General features: G+C 35.5%; 1 protein-coding gene and 1 non-coding gene across 4 annotated transcripts in view; both read right to left on the bottom strand.

The window, feature by feature from the left end:
* Positions 1 to 19394, bottom strand: part of ATRNL1 (attractin like 1) — a 464000-nt gene that overhangs the window by 314580 nt on the left and 130026 nt on the right. For all 3 annotated transcript variants that reach the window (XM_059661523.1, XM_059661521.1, XM_059661522.1), the window contains exons 20-21: positions 16197 to 16290; positions 4907 to 4959 (exon numbers count right to left, since the gene is read on the bottom strand). In XM_059661523.1, coding sequence (XP_059517506.1) covers positions 4907 to 4959; positions 16197 to 16290 — 147 coding nt within the window. The remainder of the gene's footprint in view (positions 1 to 4906; positions 4960 to 16196; positions 16291 to 19394) is intronic.
* On the bottom strand, positions 3626 to 3757 carry LOC132215039 (small nucleolar RNA SNORA51). Its single transcript, XR_009448407.1, has one exon. It is a non-coding gene; the product is annotated as a small nucleolar RNA SNORA51 (small nucleolar RNA).

Genomic DNA, 19394 nt, shown 5'->3' with positions numbered 1-19394 from the left:
AGTGTATCATAATCACAAAATTGCATCCTAAACTCTAATAGAAGAAACTTTAAAAACAACAACACAGTATTCTTTCAAAGGGTGAAATAAGCCAAAATATGTTTGATTACTTGGAAATGTACTAAAGCACAATTATTAGGAGTTGGAAATGACATGTAGTTAAAGAATCAGTGCATTAGTGCCACAGAGTAGATGACTGCAGAAAGTCACTTTCTGTACTTGATTCTTATCATTGAAAACATATCATCTATATAACATTTTCATAGTCCAGTCTTTCACTTTGTGTTTAAGGTTTTCTTGGTTACAATTAACATTATAGTTAAGAGGGAGGTGGAGGGAAGTGACGGGGGGTGCAGGGGGGATAAATGGTGATGGATGGAGACCTGACTTGGGGTGAACACACAGAACAGTGTACAGATGATGTGTTGCAGAACTGTGCACCTGAAGCCTGTATAATTTTAACCAGTGTCACCCCAATAAATTCAATAAAAAGGAAATTAGTAAAAGATCGGCCTTCCCAGCTACTGAAGTTCCCAGATTCAGGTTTCACATAGTGCTCAGGGGTCAACTAAGCAAAAGCTGGGTGTTTAAATACAGTGGTAGTGAAAACAGAAAAAAGCATTTAAGGATAAAAGAAGCTACATTACTTTCAGACCACTACTCTCTATATTTGCTGAATAAACTGCATAATTCAGTGTTTACAAGGGTCAATTTAATTAGATATTATTGCTAGAAACTTTTTTTTTCCCACGTGAGACATGACAAATTTCTAATACATTCAGTTTTTTATTTTAAACTGACATTTAAAAACTACTAAGGCTGTCTATAGGACACAGCTGCTGGCGCATTACTGTCAATTAAGCTAACACCGTATGGTATGCATTTGCTCTATGTTATAGGGTAGACCTGCATTTTAAATTTCACTCTGATCTTTTAGATCAGGAAAGTTTTCATTAGCACCATTACAAGAACTACTGACCTTTTCTTTTTCTTCAACACCATTTTTTTTTCAAATGTCATTAAGCTCTAAAGGTCTCCTAAGAAATGACAAGACTGCCATCTAGCGCTTTGTGACTATTCCTTTAACATTTTAAAAAGAACAGTGAGAATCTAGACGAAATGTAGGCAAAACAGCAATAATTTTCTTAAATTACTAAAGATAAAATTTAAAACTGATGAACTAGAAATCATAATCAGTGGAAAGAATAATCCCAAAATTTCATGCTGTAACGTGGCAATAAATAAGATGAACAACAAAAAAACTATTTCCACCAGAAATTTTGGTGGAATTTAGCTAATCTTGGAGGTTCACTTAGTAATATTTTTAACAACTCCTGGTTTTAAAAAAGATAGCAATCTTCTCATTCATTTTTAAAAACTAACACCATAGTAATACAATTTGAAGAGAGAAAAGAAAAACTAAAAAATTACAGCTAAAGTCATTTCATTGAAAAAAATAATGTAAAAAGATAGTTTACATTAATTTATACTGAAAATAATCCTCAGTTAAATATAAACAAATAATATTTAGTGGTATTTCAAATAATATGCCAGGACTATGTTTGCTTTACCCCAGAATGAAAAGATGTTTAACATTAGAAAATCCATTAATGCAACTTCACATTTAACAAGGTACCTGGCCACTGTGGCTCAGTTGGTTGGAGCACCATCCCATATACCAATCAATTCCTGGCACATACCTAGGCTGCAGGTTCAATCCCTGGTCAGGCATGAAAGGGAAGGCAACCAATCAATGTTCTTTCTCACATCAATGTTTCTCTCTCTCTCTCTCTCTCTCTCTCTCTCTCTCTCTCTCTCTCTTTCACTTCCACTCTCTCTAAAATCAAAAAGCATATCCTCAGGTGAAGATTAAAAATAAACAAGTAAATACTGAAGCACACTAATATAAATAAGAGTTTTCTTAACTAGATACAGAGAATATTCCATATATTATATCAAAGTCTCTACTTGATCACAATATCTACTACCATCATTTTGACTCACTACTGAAATGGAGATCCCAACTATTCCAATAAGAAAAATAAAAAACTGACAAGGGAGGGGGGGGGGAAACTGTCCTTATTTGCATTAACTACATTTAAAAATCAAACAAATTGATAAAATTAGAATATCAGATCAATGTACTAAAATTTTATTTTCATGTCAAGTATTAGTAGAAAATGCAATTTTAAAAAAGACTGCTTAAAAAATAAAGAAGTATTATAAAATTACTATTTTGCACTAATCTAACAAAACATGTGTGAAGCATCAACACGAAATAGAGCTCAAAATTATTAGTCATACAAGAAATGCAAATTAAAACTGCAAGATACTTCTATATATACTCTAGAATTGCTATGATCAGAAAGACAATATGAAGTATTGGTGGGGATGTAGAAAGCCTGAAACATTTATAAACTGCATATGAAAATGTAAAATGGTAGAGCCTTTTGGTGAAATCATTTGGCAGTTCTTAAAAAGTTAAATATAAGCTTATCATGTAATCTGGAAATTCCACTCCTAAGAATCCACTCAAGGAAAATGAAAATATATGTCTACACAAAGACCATCTAAATGTTTATATTACCATTTTCATAATAGCCCAAGCCTGGCACTAATCCCAATGTTCTATATCTGGTGATTAACAAACTGAAAACAGTGGTATGCCTAGTTGTACCATTTGCTATATTAACCAAGTAAAATAGAAACACCTTATAATCATCTTAATTGATGTAGAAAAACCACATGAAATAAACAAACACCAATTCTTGATAAAAATGCTCAGCAAAGCAAAAATAGAAGGGAATTTTCTCAACCTGATAAAGGTATCTAGGAAACACATCCTAGTTAATGATGAAAGACCGAAGGCTTGCTCTCTAAGATCAGGAATAAGACAAGAATATTTACAGGCTCACCACATCTTTTCACAGGTTACCACGGTAGTAGCCAATGCAAAAAGGCCAGAAAGAAAAAACAAGTATCCAGAAAGGAAAGAAAGAATTCAAATTCCATTTTTTGCAGAATACATGATTGTCTATGAATAAAATATGACAAAATCTACAAAAGTGATACCAGGATTAATAAGTGAGTTTAGCAAAGCTGAAAGATACAAAATCAACACTGTAATCAATTGGTGAATACACCAGACACAATCAGGACTGAAACATCCAAAAAATATTTACAACAGCATCAAAAATATATTTTAGTATAAATTATGACAAAAATTTTAAAAAATCTGCACAGTGAAGTATTACTGAGAATACAATTTAAAATAAGGGGGAAAAGAGATATACTATGTTCATAGATCAGAAGACTCACTATAGTTAAGATTATCAATTCTCTCCAAACAGATCTATAAACTAAACATAATCCTAATCCAAATCTTAGAATGCATTTTTGTGAAAAATGACAAGCAGATTCTTAAGTTCATATGTAAACATAAAGGAAATGGATCAACCAACATAAATATAAAAATAAAGTACAAAATTGGTGAATAGATATTACATGATTTCAAGACTTATTGTAAAGCTAGAGTAATACAGGCATACAATAGAACAGAATATAAAGTACATAAATAGTCTTATATAGTCTTAAACACATATATTGACAACTAACTTTTTTTTTTCAATGTCTCCCCATTCACAATACAGACCAGGCAAAGAGCCTGAGCTGAGGTGTATATGGGGTAAGTTTACTCTGCCTCCTATTTCTGTACAGTCAATGTAAGAACACAGCCTGTGGTAAGCACCAGGAGGCCGACAACTACTTTTAACAAAGGAACAAAGGTGAAAAGCAAGTCACTGGCTAAAATACAGTGCATAAATGAATTGCACTAGAGCTTTTTTTTTTGCTAGAGAATTTGATGTCCGTACTGGGCGGAAATTTTGATTCATTACTTCAAATATACACAAACACTAACTCAAATTGGAGTACATACTTAAATGGAAAATCTAAAATGTAAAAAATTTACAAGAAAATATAGGGGAAAATCTTTATGACTTTAGGTTATGCTAAGATTTCTCAAAAAACAAACTGAAAAACAGAACATCTAAATTTAAAAGTGTCATTCATAAAAACACTCTTAATAGAGTGAAAAGCAAGCCTCAAACCAAGGAAATATTTGCAAATCATATACCAGACAAAGAACTTGCATCTATAATATATAAAGTACCTTGAAAACTCAATAAAAGAAAACAGACAATCTAATTTTTAAAAGTGGGAAATGCACTTAAACACACTTTACCAAATAAAATATACACATGGCAAAAAAATCACATGAAAAAATGCTTACATCATTAGTCATTAGGGAAATGCAAATCATGGAAGAACTAGATACCTTTTAGGATACCTAAAATGAAAAACACTAACCATTCGAAGTATCAAAATATTTGGAAGAAGTAAAATTCATATACTACTGGTGGAAATGTAAAACAGTATAACCATTTGGGAAATAGTTTGGATGTCTCTTAAAAAATGAAATACAAATCCACCATATGTTCATGACCCAATGGAAGTGTCTTTCAATACAAAATCAGTACAGTTTTTAATAATGAACAAAATTTTCCCTTCTAACAATCTATCAAAATTGCAGTTATTCAAAATTTGATCATAATGAAAAGATTAAGTTAAAATCCAGCTGAGTTTGCTCAAGGTCTGTATTTTGTCCCATGTCCAGAATAAGATCTACTGCTATCTTACTCTTCAGAGTGGGAAAAAATGCACCAAATAAAATTAAGAAAATAAAGCGAAAAGACTGCTTTTCTTTGCAATATATATGTTTTAACAAATTTGAGAAAAACAAAAATGGTAACCTAATACTGACAACATGAATTTTGTTATCTGAAAAATCACCTGAAACTAGTAATACAAACCAATTCATTAAAAATGAAAAAATACAAATACTCACAATAGCATGTTCCTCTAAGTGGATTACCAACATAGCGGTTTTCAGAGTCACATCTGTAGGAATAAAAAACTCATTGACTATTAAACACCAAAATTCAAAAGCCTCCTATATTTTAAACAAAAAAACGTAATTAAACTCTACATTAAAACATCTTTAAAAACTATAGAATTAATTGAAGTTTTCAAATCACATCTTCAAAAAATAGTGAATGTAAAAAGCCTCTACATGAGTATGAATGAGAGAAGAAATAAATGGAGAAAACAAGTAACTACACGAGAGGAATAAAGAGGGTGCTGTAAGGCGGATGGCATAAGTATTACGAGTCTGGGGATATGTAGTCTTCATTAATCATAGGAAGAGGAATTGAAAGCCTAGATAAAGATATAGGGACATTTTAGGTAGAGGCAGAAAATTGTGGTAATTTATAAATCTACACCATTTTCTTACTTCTGGTACTCTCTAAAATTGCAAAACAGAGAACTTCATTTTGCATAACGCTACTTCCTGAATAAATTATTATAAAATGTATACAACAGGGTTATTGAATAAAGTGAGTTAATATTTAATTACATGTAAAAGTTTAATAGATGAGAAAGACCTTCTGAAAATGCCTTCACTTTTAGTAGAGCTAATTAGAATAGAGAAATACTTTTTAATACATACATACATTTTAATTAGTGAACAGCCAAAGAGTTGATAATAATAATCTAAATAATCAGTTTACACGCTAAATGTATTTTTCAGCCACGCTATTTTTTGTAGCTCTACAAAAAAATAAAATAAGTTGAAAAGTAAACCTATTTCTACACTAACTACAAAATTAAAGTAGAAATAAAATAGCCCTACATACCACTAACTTTATTCTCTGTGAAACAAAGAATAAATAGATTAAAGTTAGGAAGTTAGCTGTTCTGTGACTTCTCCAAATGCTACTATTAAAATGTGGAAGATATAGTGGTTTTCTAGTTTTAGAAAATCATCATATTCATTATTGCTGAATTAAGCATTTCAGAATCTATACTGTCCCTTTATTATTGGTCTTTCCTTTAGGCTTGCCTCCTTACATTTCATCACTTTGTACCAAGAATATACATAGACTAAAGGACTAATTTATAATACCATTATTGGTATAAATTCCTTTTTATGTAGCAAAAATAAACATGCCTTGATGCAAATAGGTATCCCAATACTACTTTTAGGATAGGAAAATACTCAACATAATATTTTTGTTATGCATGATATTCCCTGCATATCTTACTTGCCTAAATAGCTATCTTCCAAAGTCCCTTAGCAATCTAAAATGACTCATAAAATTTTACTGACCAATGCCACCCCAATAAATTCAGTAAATTAATTAATTAATGAAAATAAAATGACTAGCTTTGACAAATGGTAAGGAACTTAAGTACTTTACAACTGATGTATGTATTGACTTTAAGAACTCTGGTTACAAACCTAGTTTTCAATATGGAAATTATAGTTTTCATTTGTGTTAATAATATTTAGTGTAGCCGTAGCCAGTTTGACTCAGTGGATAGAGCACCCTCCTGTGGACCGAAGGGTCCCAGGTTCGATTCTGGTCAAGGGCATGTACCTTGGATGCAGGGTTCCTTCCCCGCCCAGGCCCTAGTCAGGGCTCTTGTAGGAGGCAACCAATCAATGCATTTCACTCGTATGGATGTTTCTCTCTGTCTCTTCCACGCTCTTCTACTCTTTAAAAATCAATGGGAAAATATCCTCAGGTGAGAATTAATCCTATCTAATAAAGAGGGAATATGCAAATTGACCATCACAAAGATGGAGGCGCCCATATCCACAAGATGGTGGCGCCCAGTCCCCTCAGCCCCCCTGGAGTCCCCCAGTCCTTTCAGCCCCACGGGGGGGAGGGGGGAGTGGCAGATGCGCAGTGCGGCTAGACCCGCCCTCAACCCCCCAGGGCCAGCCCAAAGCGCAGGCAAGCCTCGGATGTCGGCTGCCCAGCCGCCCAGGGCAGTCCTGAGGCTTAGGTAACCAGAGCTGGCAGAGGCTTGCGGTGCCGACAGTGGCAGCAGCAGAGGTGTGATGGAGGCGTTGCCTTACCCTGATGGCCAGTCGCCTCCTGCTCCTGAGGGCTCCCAGACTGTGAGAGGGGGCAGGACAGGCTGAGGAACGCCCCCTCTCCAGTGCATGAATTTTCATGCACCGGGCCTCAAGTATAATAATAATAATAATAATAATAATAATAATAATAATATTTCATTTATTCAAATTATATTCTATTGAACTGGAAATTATCATAACATGTTTACCTTCAACATAATAAAATTTGTACAGATGATGTATTGTGTAATTATGCACTTGAAAACTGTATAATTCTGTTAATCAGTGTCACCCCAAGAAATTTAATAAAAAAGAAAAAAACAACAGAAAAAGAAAAAAGAAATAAATAAAAGTGCATCAAACTGAAAAGTTTTTGCACAGCAAAGGAAACCATCAACAAAATGAAAAGAGAACCTACTGAATGGGAGAAGATGTCTGCCAATGACAAATCCAATAAGGGGTTAATATCCAAATTTTATAAAGAACTCATACAACTCAACACCAAAAGAACAAAAAATTCAATTGAAAAATGGGCAGAGAATTTGAAGACATTTCTCCAAAGAGGACATATAGATGGCCAACAAACATATGAAAAGATGCTTACTATCACTAAATACCAGATAAGTGCAAATTAAAACCACACTGAGATGTCACCTGACACCTGTCAGAATGACTATCATCAATAAATCAACAAACATTGGCAGGATGTAAAGAAAAGGCAACCCTTGTGCACTGTTGGTTGGATTGCAAATTGGTGCAAGCACTATAATAAATTGTGTGGGGATTCCTCAAAAAATTGACTGTATACTTCTAGCTTCGGCAGTTTGAGGGGGAGGTGGGAAAACTGGAATCAAATTTTAAAATCCTTTTAGTATTAGTATGTTTACTTATTGAATAATAACATAGATAAGGCAATTCTGAACGAATTTTTATTTTTATTTTTTTTGTGTGTGTGGCTTTTTTTTTTTAATTAAATCTTTATTGTTCAGATTATTACATTTGTTCCTCTTTTTCTCCCCCCATAACTCCCCTCCTTCCAGTTCCTGCCCCACCCTCCGCCCTCACTCCCCACCCACTGTCCTCATCCATAGGTGCACGATTTTTGTCCAGTCTCTTCCCACATCTCCCACACCCCTTTCCCCCCCAAGAATAGTCAGTCCATTCCCTTTCTATGTCTCTGATTCTATTATAATCAACAGTTCATTCTGTTCATCAGATTATTTATTCACTTGATTCTTAGATTCACTTGTTGATAGATGCATATTTGTTGTTCATAATGTGTATCTTTACCTTTTTCTTCCTCTTCCTCTTCTTAAAGGATACCTTTCAGCATTTCATATAATCCTGGTTTGGTGGTGATGAACTCCTTTAGCTTTTCCTTATCTGTGAAGCTCTTTATCTGACCTTCAATTCTGAATGATAGCTTTGCTGGATAAAGTAATCTTGGTTGTAGGTTCTTGGTATTCATCACTTTGAATATTTCTTGCCACTCCCTTCTGGCCTGCAAAGTTTCTGTTGAGAAATCAGCTGACAGTCGTATGGGTATTCCCTTGTAGGTAACTGAGTTTCTTTCTCTTGCTGTTTTTAAGATTCTCTCTTTATCTTTTGCTCTTGGCATTTTAATTATGATGTGTCTTGGTGTGGTCCTCTTTGGATTCCTTTTGTTTGGGGTTCTCCGAGCTTCTTGGACCTGTAAGTCCATTTCTTTCACCAGGTGGGGGAAGTTTTCTGTCATTATTTCTTCAAATAGGTTTTCAATATCTTGCTCTCTCTCATCTTCTGGCACCCCTATAATTCTGATGTTGGTACGCTTGAAGCTGTCCCAGAGGCTCCTTACACTATCCTCGCATTTTTAGATTCTTTTTTCATTTTGCTTTTCCGGTTGGATGTTTTTTGCTTCCTCGCATTTCAAATCATTGACTTGATTCTTGCGCTCCTCTGGTCTGCTGTCGGGAGTCTGTATAATATTCGTTATTTCAGTCTGTGTATGCTTAATTTCTAGTTGGTTCCCCAATATAAGATCGAGGGTCTTATTAGTTTTCATGTAGAGCTCATTAAGTTTATCGGCAGCTTCTAAACAGTTCTTGAGAGACCTTAAAAGTGTGGTTCTGAACTCTATATCTTCCATTGACAATTTTGTCCTGTTTCTTTGTCTCCGCATTTTGTTATGCTTCCTTGGTGCACCCCCTAGTGGTCTTTGTTCGCAGTCTTATAGTTAAATCTTGATTGTTGTAGCTAATTCCAGGGAGGGTTTGACCTCCAGGCCAAGTGGCTATGAGAATCAGCTGTGTCAGCAGGGAGAGAACTTCTGTCCTCTAGGGAGGTGCTAATCTAGCCTTTGCCTGAGGCTATCCGGCAAAGGCCTCTGTGCAGGGCTTGGGCGGGGCGGGTCGCACAGGATCAACAGGGTGGGCCGGACAGAGCAGTTATGGCGGCTCTCAGTCCTGTCCCCAGGGGCTCTGCCTCTCTGAGTCCCAGCACCCGCTGCAAAGCTCGGAGAGAAAGCTGCACTCGCTCTGACCGAAGCCAGACAGTCCCGCTTCTCCCGTTTGAGTCTGGGTCCCTAGAGACTCGCCTGTATCTGGAGCTCAGAGTCTGCGACTCCCTCCCGATTGAAAACGCCAACTGCGCCCTCCGCCGCCAGCCCGCTCCGCGCACTCCGCACCTCAGAATTTGACTTCAGCACTGCGCCTCCTCTGAGTGTCCGTGTGCGTTTCTCTTTCCTCCTAGTTGTAGGACTTCCACTCAGCCAGCGTTCCTGTGGTTCTGGGTGATGTCCCTTCCGTTTTTTGGTTCCACTTTTGAAGTAGTTGTTCAAAGCAGCAAACTCCGGCGTTAACCTATGCCGCCATCTTGGTTCTCCCCCCTCCTGAACGAATTTTTAAATGCATTATATTTTAAAATTGAGCAAGTGAGGAATGTGTTTATGTCACTGGGCGTCAGTGATTTACTGAGAAAGAAGACACAATTACTGAAATGAAAAAGACCCAACAGAACCTTGTGGAGATGAATTGGAATTGGAAGTATGCACTGATGTGTATTTATTTGTGTACGTAAATAAATTATTATTCTCTAACTCTGTTTTCTGAACAGGCCACTAAGTAAGTACACCTTGCAGCAAAGAGCACGTAGTACAAAGATATTGATCTCTATTATGAGTGATTCTCCATTACAAGGTACCAGAGCTCTACAAAAACAAAACAAAAAAGGGCTAGGGGAGGGCTGATGATTCTAGGTTTGAATTAGGACAGATATAATGTGTTCACTAAGTGATGGGAGCATGTCACAAAAACGTAAGAGCCAGCTTGAAGTCGTTCCATGGCCAAAACTGGGACAGTTTGAGGGCCAAATGGTTAAGTATAGCAGTGAATTACAAACCATTAGGGAAATAAGAATGCATGTGTTCATAGCAATAATGAATACATGGTGGAGAAGGGAGAGCTTTTGCGTATAGCATAATCTGAGCACTGATTCATAAACGCAGAGGAGGTATGGAAGTTGGTAATCATCACAGTAAAGTCTGAGAGCAGGCAAGAACAAACCATTTTTCCTTTTCATAACAAATGCCATGTCCAATCAGATAAATTTGTCTCAAGTTTAACTCACTCAAAAAGGACAAGAAGAAAGAGGGAACGAAAGAATTCAGGTCTACTTGTCATCTCTAATCAAAATCCAAGATCTAATTTACGAGTAAAGTAAATGCATTCTAAAAGCAGAGTCACCGCCCATAGAAACATACCTTCATTACAAAGGATGAAATAAATGAAATCTCAAATAAATGTATAAATTTGTAAATGCATGTATAAATGTACCACTTATACCCAATGCTGTGTTTTGCGAACAAATGATCTTCCCATCTCATTTCCCACAGGCAGAAAAAAATTGATAAAACCATTTAAGCTAATCTATTATAAGTATAATCAGCTGATATACTGAAATGTTTAGCACAGTCGTTATAGATTTTCAAACGATAAAGTGATCTGAAATCAAGATTGTCATAATCTTCAATTTCACTGTAGACTTCTTAAATAAATGCAAGCTAAAGTATCAGAATGGAGGACCTCACAAAAAACTATTTTCAACAAAAAGAGAAAACAGTATTATAAACAAAGGAAATTCTAAATTCTTTTTTAAAGACAATTTTGCCTTATATATAAATGTAAAATTATCAGAATAAAAAAATGTTTTAAACTGTGTTTTATTCGGTAATAAACCACTGTTTAATAACACAAAAGTAAAATTTCTTTCTAGTCTGTTTTTCAGAAAAGTCTTATTTTGCATTGTTGAAATTATTTGGCCAGTTCAAGAAAATGTATTTCCTCTTTCGAATCCTTCTGTATAAAGATTAGATACAAATGTTAAAAACCTTCAGAAGTTTTCTGCGTGGCTTAATTAAAAAGACAACTTCAAAGTATTTCTGTGTCTAAGCAAAGAGATAGTCATTCTCTTTTCTCACTAAGCAAACTAAGCAAACAGCCAGGCCTTTTTAGGAAACAAATTTAGGCTGAAATATTTAGTAGGGAGTTTGAAAGGGTAAATATTGTCATTACATGTCACCTAAAATAATGATTATCATTTATATGAATGATCACATTACATTATAAATTCCACTTTAAATTATATAATTCATGTTTCTAAGTGTTAAAATATGGCATTTCAAATTTTCTATGGATTTAAATATTTGAATATATATGAATATAAACCTTATAATGAGATACAATTTTTCTACTCAGAAACTAAAAAAGGAGGGAATATATGTAATTGCACAATTTTGAAATATGACAGATTATTTAAAGCAGCTGAGAATCTGATAAACACATTTGTGTTTTTATCAGAAATTATGAAATTTATACACAAGATAAAACAATTGCTTTTCCTTTGTTTTTCTTCTAAAGAAACCCATAAAAATAAGATCATATAATATTAACAAAAATATATTGAAGTACATCAGTATCAATATCGATACCATATATCCAAGGCAACTTATCATAAAAACCAATAAAAATTCAGACATGAAGATATGACAAGTCCTCAAATAGTTTAGGAGGTACAGGTTCTAAAATTATAAGACTGTATAGATTTCAGAATCCAATAATAGTAAGTTTAAGAAAACTAAAAAGAGTAGATTTTTACTTTTTAATGTGTAAAAGCATTGGAGAGCAAAAAAGTGAAAATATTACCAAGCCAGGATGCAGAGGATGGGATCCCAGGTTATTGGCAGGTCCCTTTGTCCCTGATTATGGATGAAAATAGTATTTCGCAGGAAAAAGAACTAGCATCTATCTAGGCCCACCAAAGGTTGGTGAGCTAAGCAACAAAGACTAAACTCAGGAGTAAGGACATAGAAAGTCCTTCCAGAGACTGAAGCTCTAACTTGAACCATCCTTATATTACTACTGCCCTCAGGCACACAGCAGAATTCAATTCCCTTTGGAAAAAGATTCCATTCAAGGTCTCAAACTGTCTGTAAATAAATTTTGCAAATACAGTATCCAGGACAAAAATAAAAAATAACCAGGGATGGGAACTGATAATAAAACAAGAACAGGAGCCAGCAGAAACAAAGGCTCATGTAAACAAAGCCATGGGAATTGAGATATGATCTGGGGAAAGACACGGGCTTTGAAATAACTTTTTTATATGGAAGGAGATAATGAACAAGCTTAAAAAACTGACTAAAAAATTGGAAACCATAAAAGACAATTAGAAACTATAATAAACTTAAGACTTTAGTTTAAAAAAACCGAACACTATAAAAACAATAAAATGAAATTGCAATAACCAAAATTATTGCTTTTATAGAGGGCACATGTTGGTCTTCCTAAAATTAAAAAGGCATTGTTATCATCCTCTGCCTTCCTGCACAACCAAAAATAAGGCTATATATAACAAAAATAGATTAAAATGGGTAAAAATCCCAGATATTGCTAACAAAAAGTAAAGGAGGAAAAAAATAGCTCCTCAAAAGTAAACAATATTCATAGAAAATACTACTTCACACGTATATTTCTACTAGAGTTCATATTTTCATTAAATTTGTTTTTAGTTACCATTTTTGAGTTTCCACTGTTTCAGGCCAGGGCCAGAATGAGAACTTCCATTATCCTGGCAGGTGAATAATTTGGTGCCCCTTTAAATGAACATTTGGATCCCAATATTAAAGCCCCGCCCACAAAACACACTCTTATACCATAAGAAACACATTCTTAAAAATTTCTTCAATTTTTCCAGGAGCAGCTGGTGGGTGTCATGGGGAAAAATAAAACCTCTAAAAATGGTGTGAACTCCACCGTTTCTGTAGCCGTCAGGAGCTTCACCCTCTGTTGAGAGCACACGTGAGCACTAATTTATTAGCCACCTCAGCTGAACTCTTAAGATTCCAGTTATTTCATTCTGGATAAGCTAGTCCTCAACTCCCATCTCTCTCTGAACTCCTGTTTCTCGTTAGATTTTAAGCCATTTGGTTACCTTGTAATCTCAATTCTTCCAATGCTCTCATGAAAATTCATAAATTTGTCATTTGCCAAGCTTTTATTTCTTTCATTGTAAAGGCAGAAGTGAAGCTCTTTCCAGCTTTCTACATCCTTGAGCAAAACTGGAAATTCTATAACCATGTTCATTCTAGATTTTGCTTCACTGTTTACTATATTCTCTACCCAGAACAACTGCACTCCTCCCTCAAGTTCTAGCTCATGTCCTCTACTCAAAGTTCCTTTATCCCCAGACGATGAACTATTCCCTCCCTTTGCAGTGCGCCTTCAATCCTTCTTTCATTCCATTTCATTAAATAAATTTATTGAACACTGGGATTGTGCTATTGATGCAATGGTCCCCAAAGAATTTCACTGCAATAAAGGATACAAGTAAATACAAAAATGATGCAAGGGACAAATTAACAAAGAGGAGGAGAACCAATTTCAGTTTGGAGAGGTTATAAAAAATTCACAAGACTATGTGATGTCCGACTACATGCTTCAAGCGGAACAGAAACCCTGAGAAGAGGAAGGGCTGATAAGCATCTCAAATCACTAATGTACGAAATTAGTATATTTTGGCTTGTGTCTCCACTGCTAGCCTGAAAAATACTTTAAGCAAAAACCCTGTGTTATTAATCTTCATTAATAGTGCCAAGCACTCATTTAATCATTGTTTGCTGAGATGAATAACTAGCTTTGCTTTCTAACAAGAGCATTCTGTAAGCACGCTATAGGAAATAACTGCTCTAGGGAATAATGGCCCTATCTTTCATTGTCCCACACTCCAAAGCTAAATAAATAAAACAAAAAATTAATGAATGTAATTGTATCTACAAAATCCTCTTTAAAAATCAGTAGTCCAATTTTCCCTCTGCTTATAAAAAATCATGCATAAAGAATTAGGGTAAATGTAATCCCATCATTCAGAACTATATAATTTACTTTTTAGTATTTCACACATATGCCAAACCCTGTAACTCCGTATATCTAAACTTAGAAACCCATAAGTTCAATGAATTAAAATGCTGCTCTCTCATCTGGAGAAAAAATAATGTTATTAAAGTGCTACATCGCATCAGAGATAATAATTATTGTGGATGGTTACATCATTGATGCAGAAGTGCAGTACAAATTGAAAATGTCAGTGCTCATCTTCATGATGGGATCTCAGAACAAAAAAAGAACACTTGTTGCTTATGATCAGGACCTGTTACATAATTCATGGCAGAGGGGGCTGAGAGGAAATCAAAGAGTAGTGTAAAATGAAAATGCAGGACTCTTATTAAAAATTTATTCAGAATTTCAATATGGCCTGGCCAGCATGGCTCTGTGGTTGAGTGTCAATCTATGAACCAGGAGGTCACAGGTTAGATTCCCAGTGAGGGAACATGCCCTGGTTGCAGACTCAATCCCTAATAGAAGGTGTGCAGGAGGCAGTCAATCCATGATTCTCTCTCTCCCTCTTCTCCTTGCCTCTCTGAAATTAATAAAAATATATTTAAAACAAAAAGAGTTCAATATGGCAACAGAACATTAAAGCAAGCATGATGCCCTTGGGAGCATGAAGCCCTGTGCAAATGCAGAGGCCACATGCCCCTGATGTGGGCTCTGCTTATAACAGGCAGCTGTGAAGTGCCTGAGGCACCCTTCTTTCCTAGAGCACAGGACTCTGATTTCATCCCACTGGTAATGAGACCAAAATCACCTTCCTTACTAAGAACTCCCCTACAATCTTATGCTCTGGCCTCATTTTTAAGCTTAGAGATGATGGAGAAGAAATAAAATTGGTTCTGCTCATCTTCTCAGAATTTGAAAACCTATGATACCTCAGTAACTAGTCAAAGACATAATCGTCTAACTTGAAATGTTTAGGATAATTCTACAGCTAAAAATATATTTCTTCTCAATAAAAAAAAATAATTATTTTCTTTGGTTAGACTTCTTTGGATATAATATTTTATATAGTCATAGTTTTGGAAAATCTTTTATTAATGTTTTATAACTATATTATAGTTGGCATTTATGGTTTGTGTCAAATATAGTACATTTATATCTAATATAAACAAGTATTTGCATATATACAATTCAAAACTATAAAAACACTTTTAATATATGAGTAGATGAATAAGGATAAAAAGGGAAAACATTCAGTTAACATGAAACAATTGCTTCTTAAAGTTATCTGGGGGAGGGGAATAAATCTTGAGAAAACACATTATAAAAGCACAATAACCATTCATAAAACTACTGGGAGTACAGTAACAACAAAAGTTTCTGTCTACTGACATAGAGGGGAAAAGATGAGTATAAGAAACCACTTGAAAGGTTTAAAGGATTACAAATATCAGGATTAATAATAAAAGATTCAAAAGAAAGGCATAAAAACATTGGATTTTAATTACTTAATGAGATACAAAGGACAATTATAAAGATGGCAATGCAGATTTTACATATAACATGAGTTTTCCAGAAAAAAATAAGAATGTTTCTTCTTTTTAGAGAAATACAAAATACAAACACAGTCTATGGACTCTGTTTTAAAGCCTCCACAAAACTGTCATTTTAAAAGGCTTAACTTTTTATTAGAATTGATAGAACCCAAGTAAACATAGCTTACAATAATACTGGTTACTTAACTAGCACAACACTAAACTTAAAAAGGGGAAAACCTACAAAAATTAGTTCTTCAGCACAAACTCAACCCACAAAAGTTCCAAACAATCATTTTTACTTACAGTTGGCACTGATCACCTTTGATCCCTTTGGTTGTGCAGAAACATTTTCCTGTGTGCATGTGGCAGATGTTTGCATGGCCGCTGCATGTACAAGCTGCAAAGTCAAAACCAAAATCAATATTCTCCATCACAAATGTGCATCACATTTCAGGGGAGGTTTCATTACCTTATTTTCATACCATGGATTTTTCCTTGCCATCCAAAAAGGAGGGGGTACTATAGAAGTTATTTTTAAGTAAAGGGAAGTAAAGTCACTTATTTAAAATTTTTGTGAAACTCAAGTCCGTGGGATATATGGATCTGAGTATTTTTCTCATTCTTCTTTGGGCTTCTTTCCACTTCTACTTGGGATATCTACTCAGTGAAATGGGTCTCAAATAGCACAAGAGCTTTGGAGTCAAGCAGACTGGCTTCAAAATGTGCATCCGTAATCCCTAGAGATGTGCATTGGGAAATGCATTTGTAACTTCTCTTGGCTTAGTCACTTCATCTGCAAAAGGAACTAATGACACCGGCCCCCAGGATTAATGTGATAATCAAATGAGGGAATGTATTTTAAAATACCTAACACATATCCAGCACTTAATAATGTATTATGTCCACTATTCTTCCTGCAACAATAAAAATATAGTTATATGTTGTATAAAAAAGCATGTCTATTTACTTGCCCCCAATATCATCCTTTCACACTTCTGAGATCATTCCCCATTTTAGCTTTCCATAACTAATTGAAACATAACATAGTTATGTAAGAGTTCAACACAGTGGATTTGGTTCATATGAACTTATTTCATTTCCTTACTTTGAATTTCTTGTTCAAGAGCAGTGTTCCAGTCATTTAGGACACACACCTCACACTTAATTGTGCCCAATATCCAAAGAATTGGAAGGTTCTAGTTTCTACATGTCCCCTCCTTTTCATCATGACAGCAGCATTCAAATACTGCCACCCATGTTCTCTCACTGACACCAATGCTATCACATATCTGACCTCTCCACTGCTGGTATTTCTAGGCTCCAAGTCATCCTGCCGCCCAGAGACATATTCTTTCTCTGGTGACCACGTCATTACCCCTTTAAAATCCTTTAATGAGAAATACTGTGCTGCTGGGCAGTTGAGCCATCCTATTGACAAAAATGAAGTAATGTGGTCTTATCCTGATTCACATCCAAATATAAAAATAAGCCGAATCATTGGCTTTGATTAAAGTATAAAGTATTGCCCTGACCGGTTTGGCTCAGTGGATAGAGCGTCGACCTGCGAACTGAAGGGTCCCAGGTTCGATTCTGGTCAAGGGCATGTACCTTGGTTGCGGGCACATCCCCAGTAGGAGGTGTGCGGGAGGCGGCTGATCGATGTTTCTCTCTCATCAATGTTTCTAACTCTCTATCCCTCTCCCTCCCTCTCTGTAAAAACTCAATAAAATATATTTTAAAAAATAAAATAAAATAAAGTGAACACTAAGTTTCTTGCTAATTGTTTCGGATTATTTATTTTAAAAAATCTACAATTAATATAAATACACATGCCCCTACACACAGAAAAATAAGTTCGTATTAGGTAGATTTTTAAGAACCTGTTTTCTTTTTCTAGAAGAAATTTCTACATAAAAGTGAATTTTTCTTCATTATGAATATTTAAATAAATCAGCATAATTTTTCCTTTAGAATTGTAGAATTAACTGTGGAAACACAACGTGTGAGAATGCCAGAAATGAATGACAAGGTATAGAAATGCAAGGAAGGAAAAAAACGATCATCAAGCAATCGCAGGACATGGACATGGAGATATACATGCATGCAACTTCATAAGCAGTGAAAGAATGTGCCATGATCTCTCTTCATGTTAACTTGCAGAGTTTCATATTAATACTGCCTTGTAATTGGAGAGCATTATGCTAAGTGAAATAAGCCAGTCAGAGAAAGATAAATATCACATGATCTCACTCATTTGTGGAATATAATGAACAACATAAACTGATGAACATAAACAGATCCAGAGACAGAGAAGCATTGGTCAGACCGTCAAACCTCAGAGGGAAGGTAGGGGAGGGTGGGGGGAAGGGGGAGAGATCAACCAAAGGACTTATATACATGCATATGGGCCTAACCAATGGACACAGACAACAGGGGGGTGAGGGCATGGGAGGGGGGTGGGGGGCAATGGGGCAATAAGGACACATATGTAATACCTTAATCAATAAAGAAAAAAAAATATTGCCCTGTATTCAGAACTTCACTAAAAACATCATGTACATTAATACTTTAAAACTTGGACGACCCTTTTATTTATCCTTTAAGGCAGTACTGGAAGTAGTTAATACAGAGTTTTCTGAAAGAATTATCATCATATGGGAGCTTTAATAATTTCTGAGACAAAAAAAAAATTGTGTTAAAAGACCTCTTAATGTGAGCTCATTTTGAGAGAACTCCCTTGTGGTGCTGCACTTCAGGCTAAAATGGCACAAAAGTATTTTAAATTCAATTGTTTAAAATTTATGCTTCATGACAGTGTTGAAATTGTTCTGTTGTTGTCAGCATGTGGGGTTATCTTTTTATGCTGAATAAGCACCTATGAAATCGTCATGCAGTGGCCCTTTGCTTGGTGAATTTTATATGACAATTTTACAGCCGAGACATACACGGGTGTGCCATTGTGTGGTCACACGGTATTTCTGTTCCCCTATAATATAAAGTTGCAATATCAATTTATAACCAAAACTAAACAATAAACAGGGAAAAAATGATATAAGGGTTATTGAACACTGTTAAAAGTTGAAGTCAAAGTTGACTTTAAGTTGGGATGGGAGGTAGAAGTCTGTGCCAATCAAAAACAGGGAGGGGGATTTGAGGAAGGGAATGGGTCAGCAAGAGGCTAAGCCAGAGGTGGGCAAACTTTTTGACTCGAGGGCCACAATGGGTTCTTAAACTGGACCGGAAGGCCGGAACAAAAGCATGGATGGCGTGTTTGTGTGAACTAATACATGTTAACACTGCTGCTGGTGAAGGAGCGGAGGGGAGAGCAAGAGAACCCTCTGCTCTTTCGGCTCCGCGGGTCGGATAGAACAGCCGAACGGGCCGGATCCGACCCGCAGGCCGTAGTTTGCCCACGGCTGGGCTAAGCTCAGCCATGGCAATGTCTCCCAGCCCCCAAAGGTTCCAGGACTGTGTCTCTAGCAGTTCCTTTAAAAGGCATCT

The sequence above is a fragment of the Myotis daubentonii genome, chromosome 13, assembly GCF_963259705.1.
Source record: "Myotis daubentonii chromosome 13, mMyoDau2.1, whole genome shotgun sequence".
Lineage (NCBI taxonomy): Eukaryota > Metazoa > Chordata > Mammalia > Chiroptera > Vespertilionidae > Myotis > Myotis daubentonii.
This window is presented reverse-complemented; position numbering and strand designations above follow the sequence as displayed.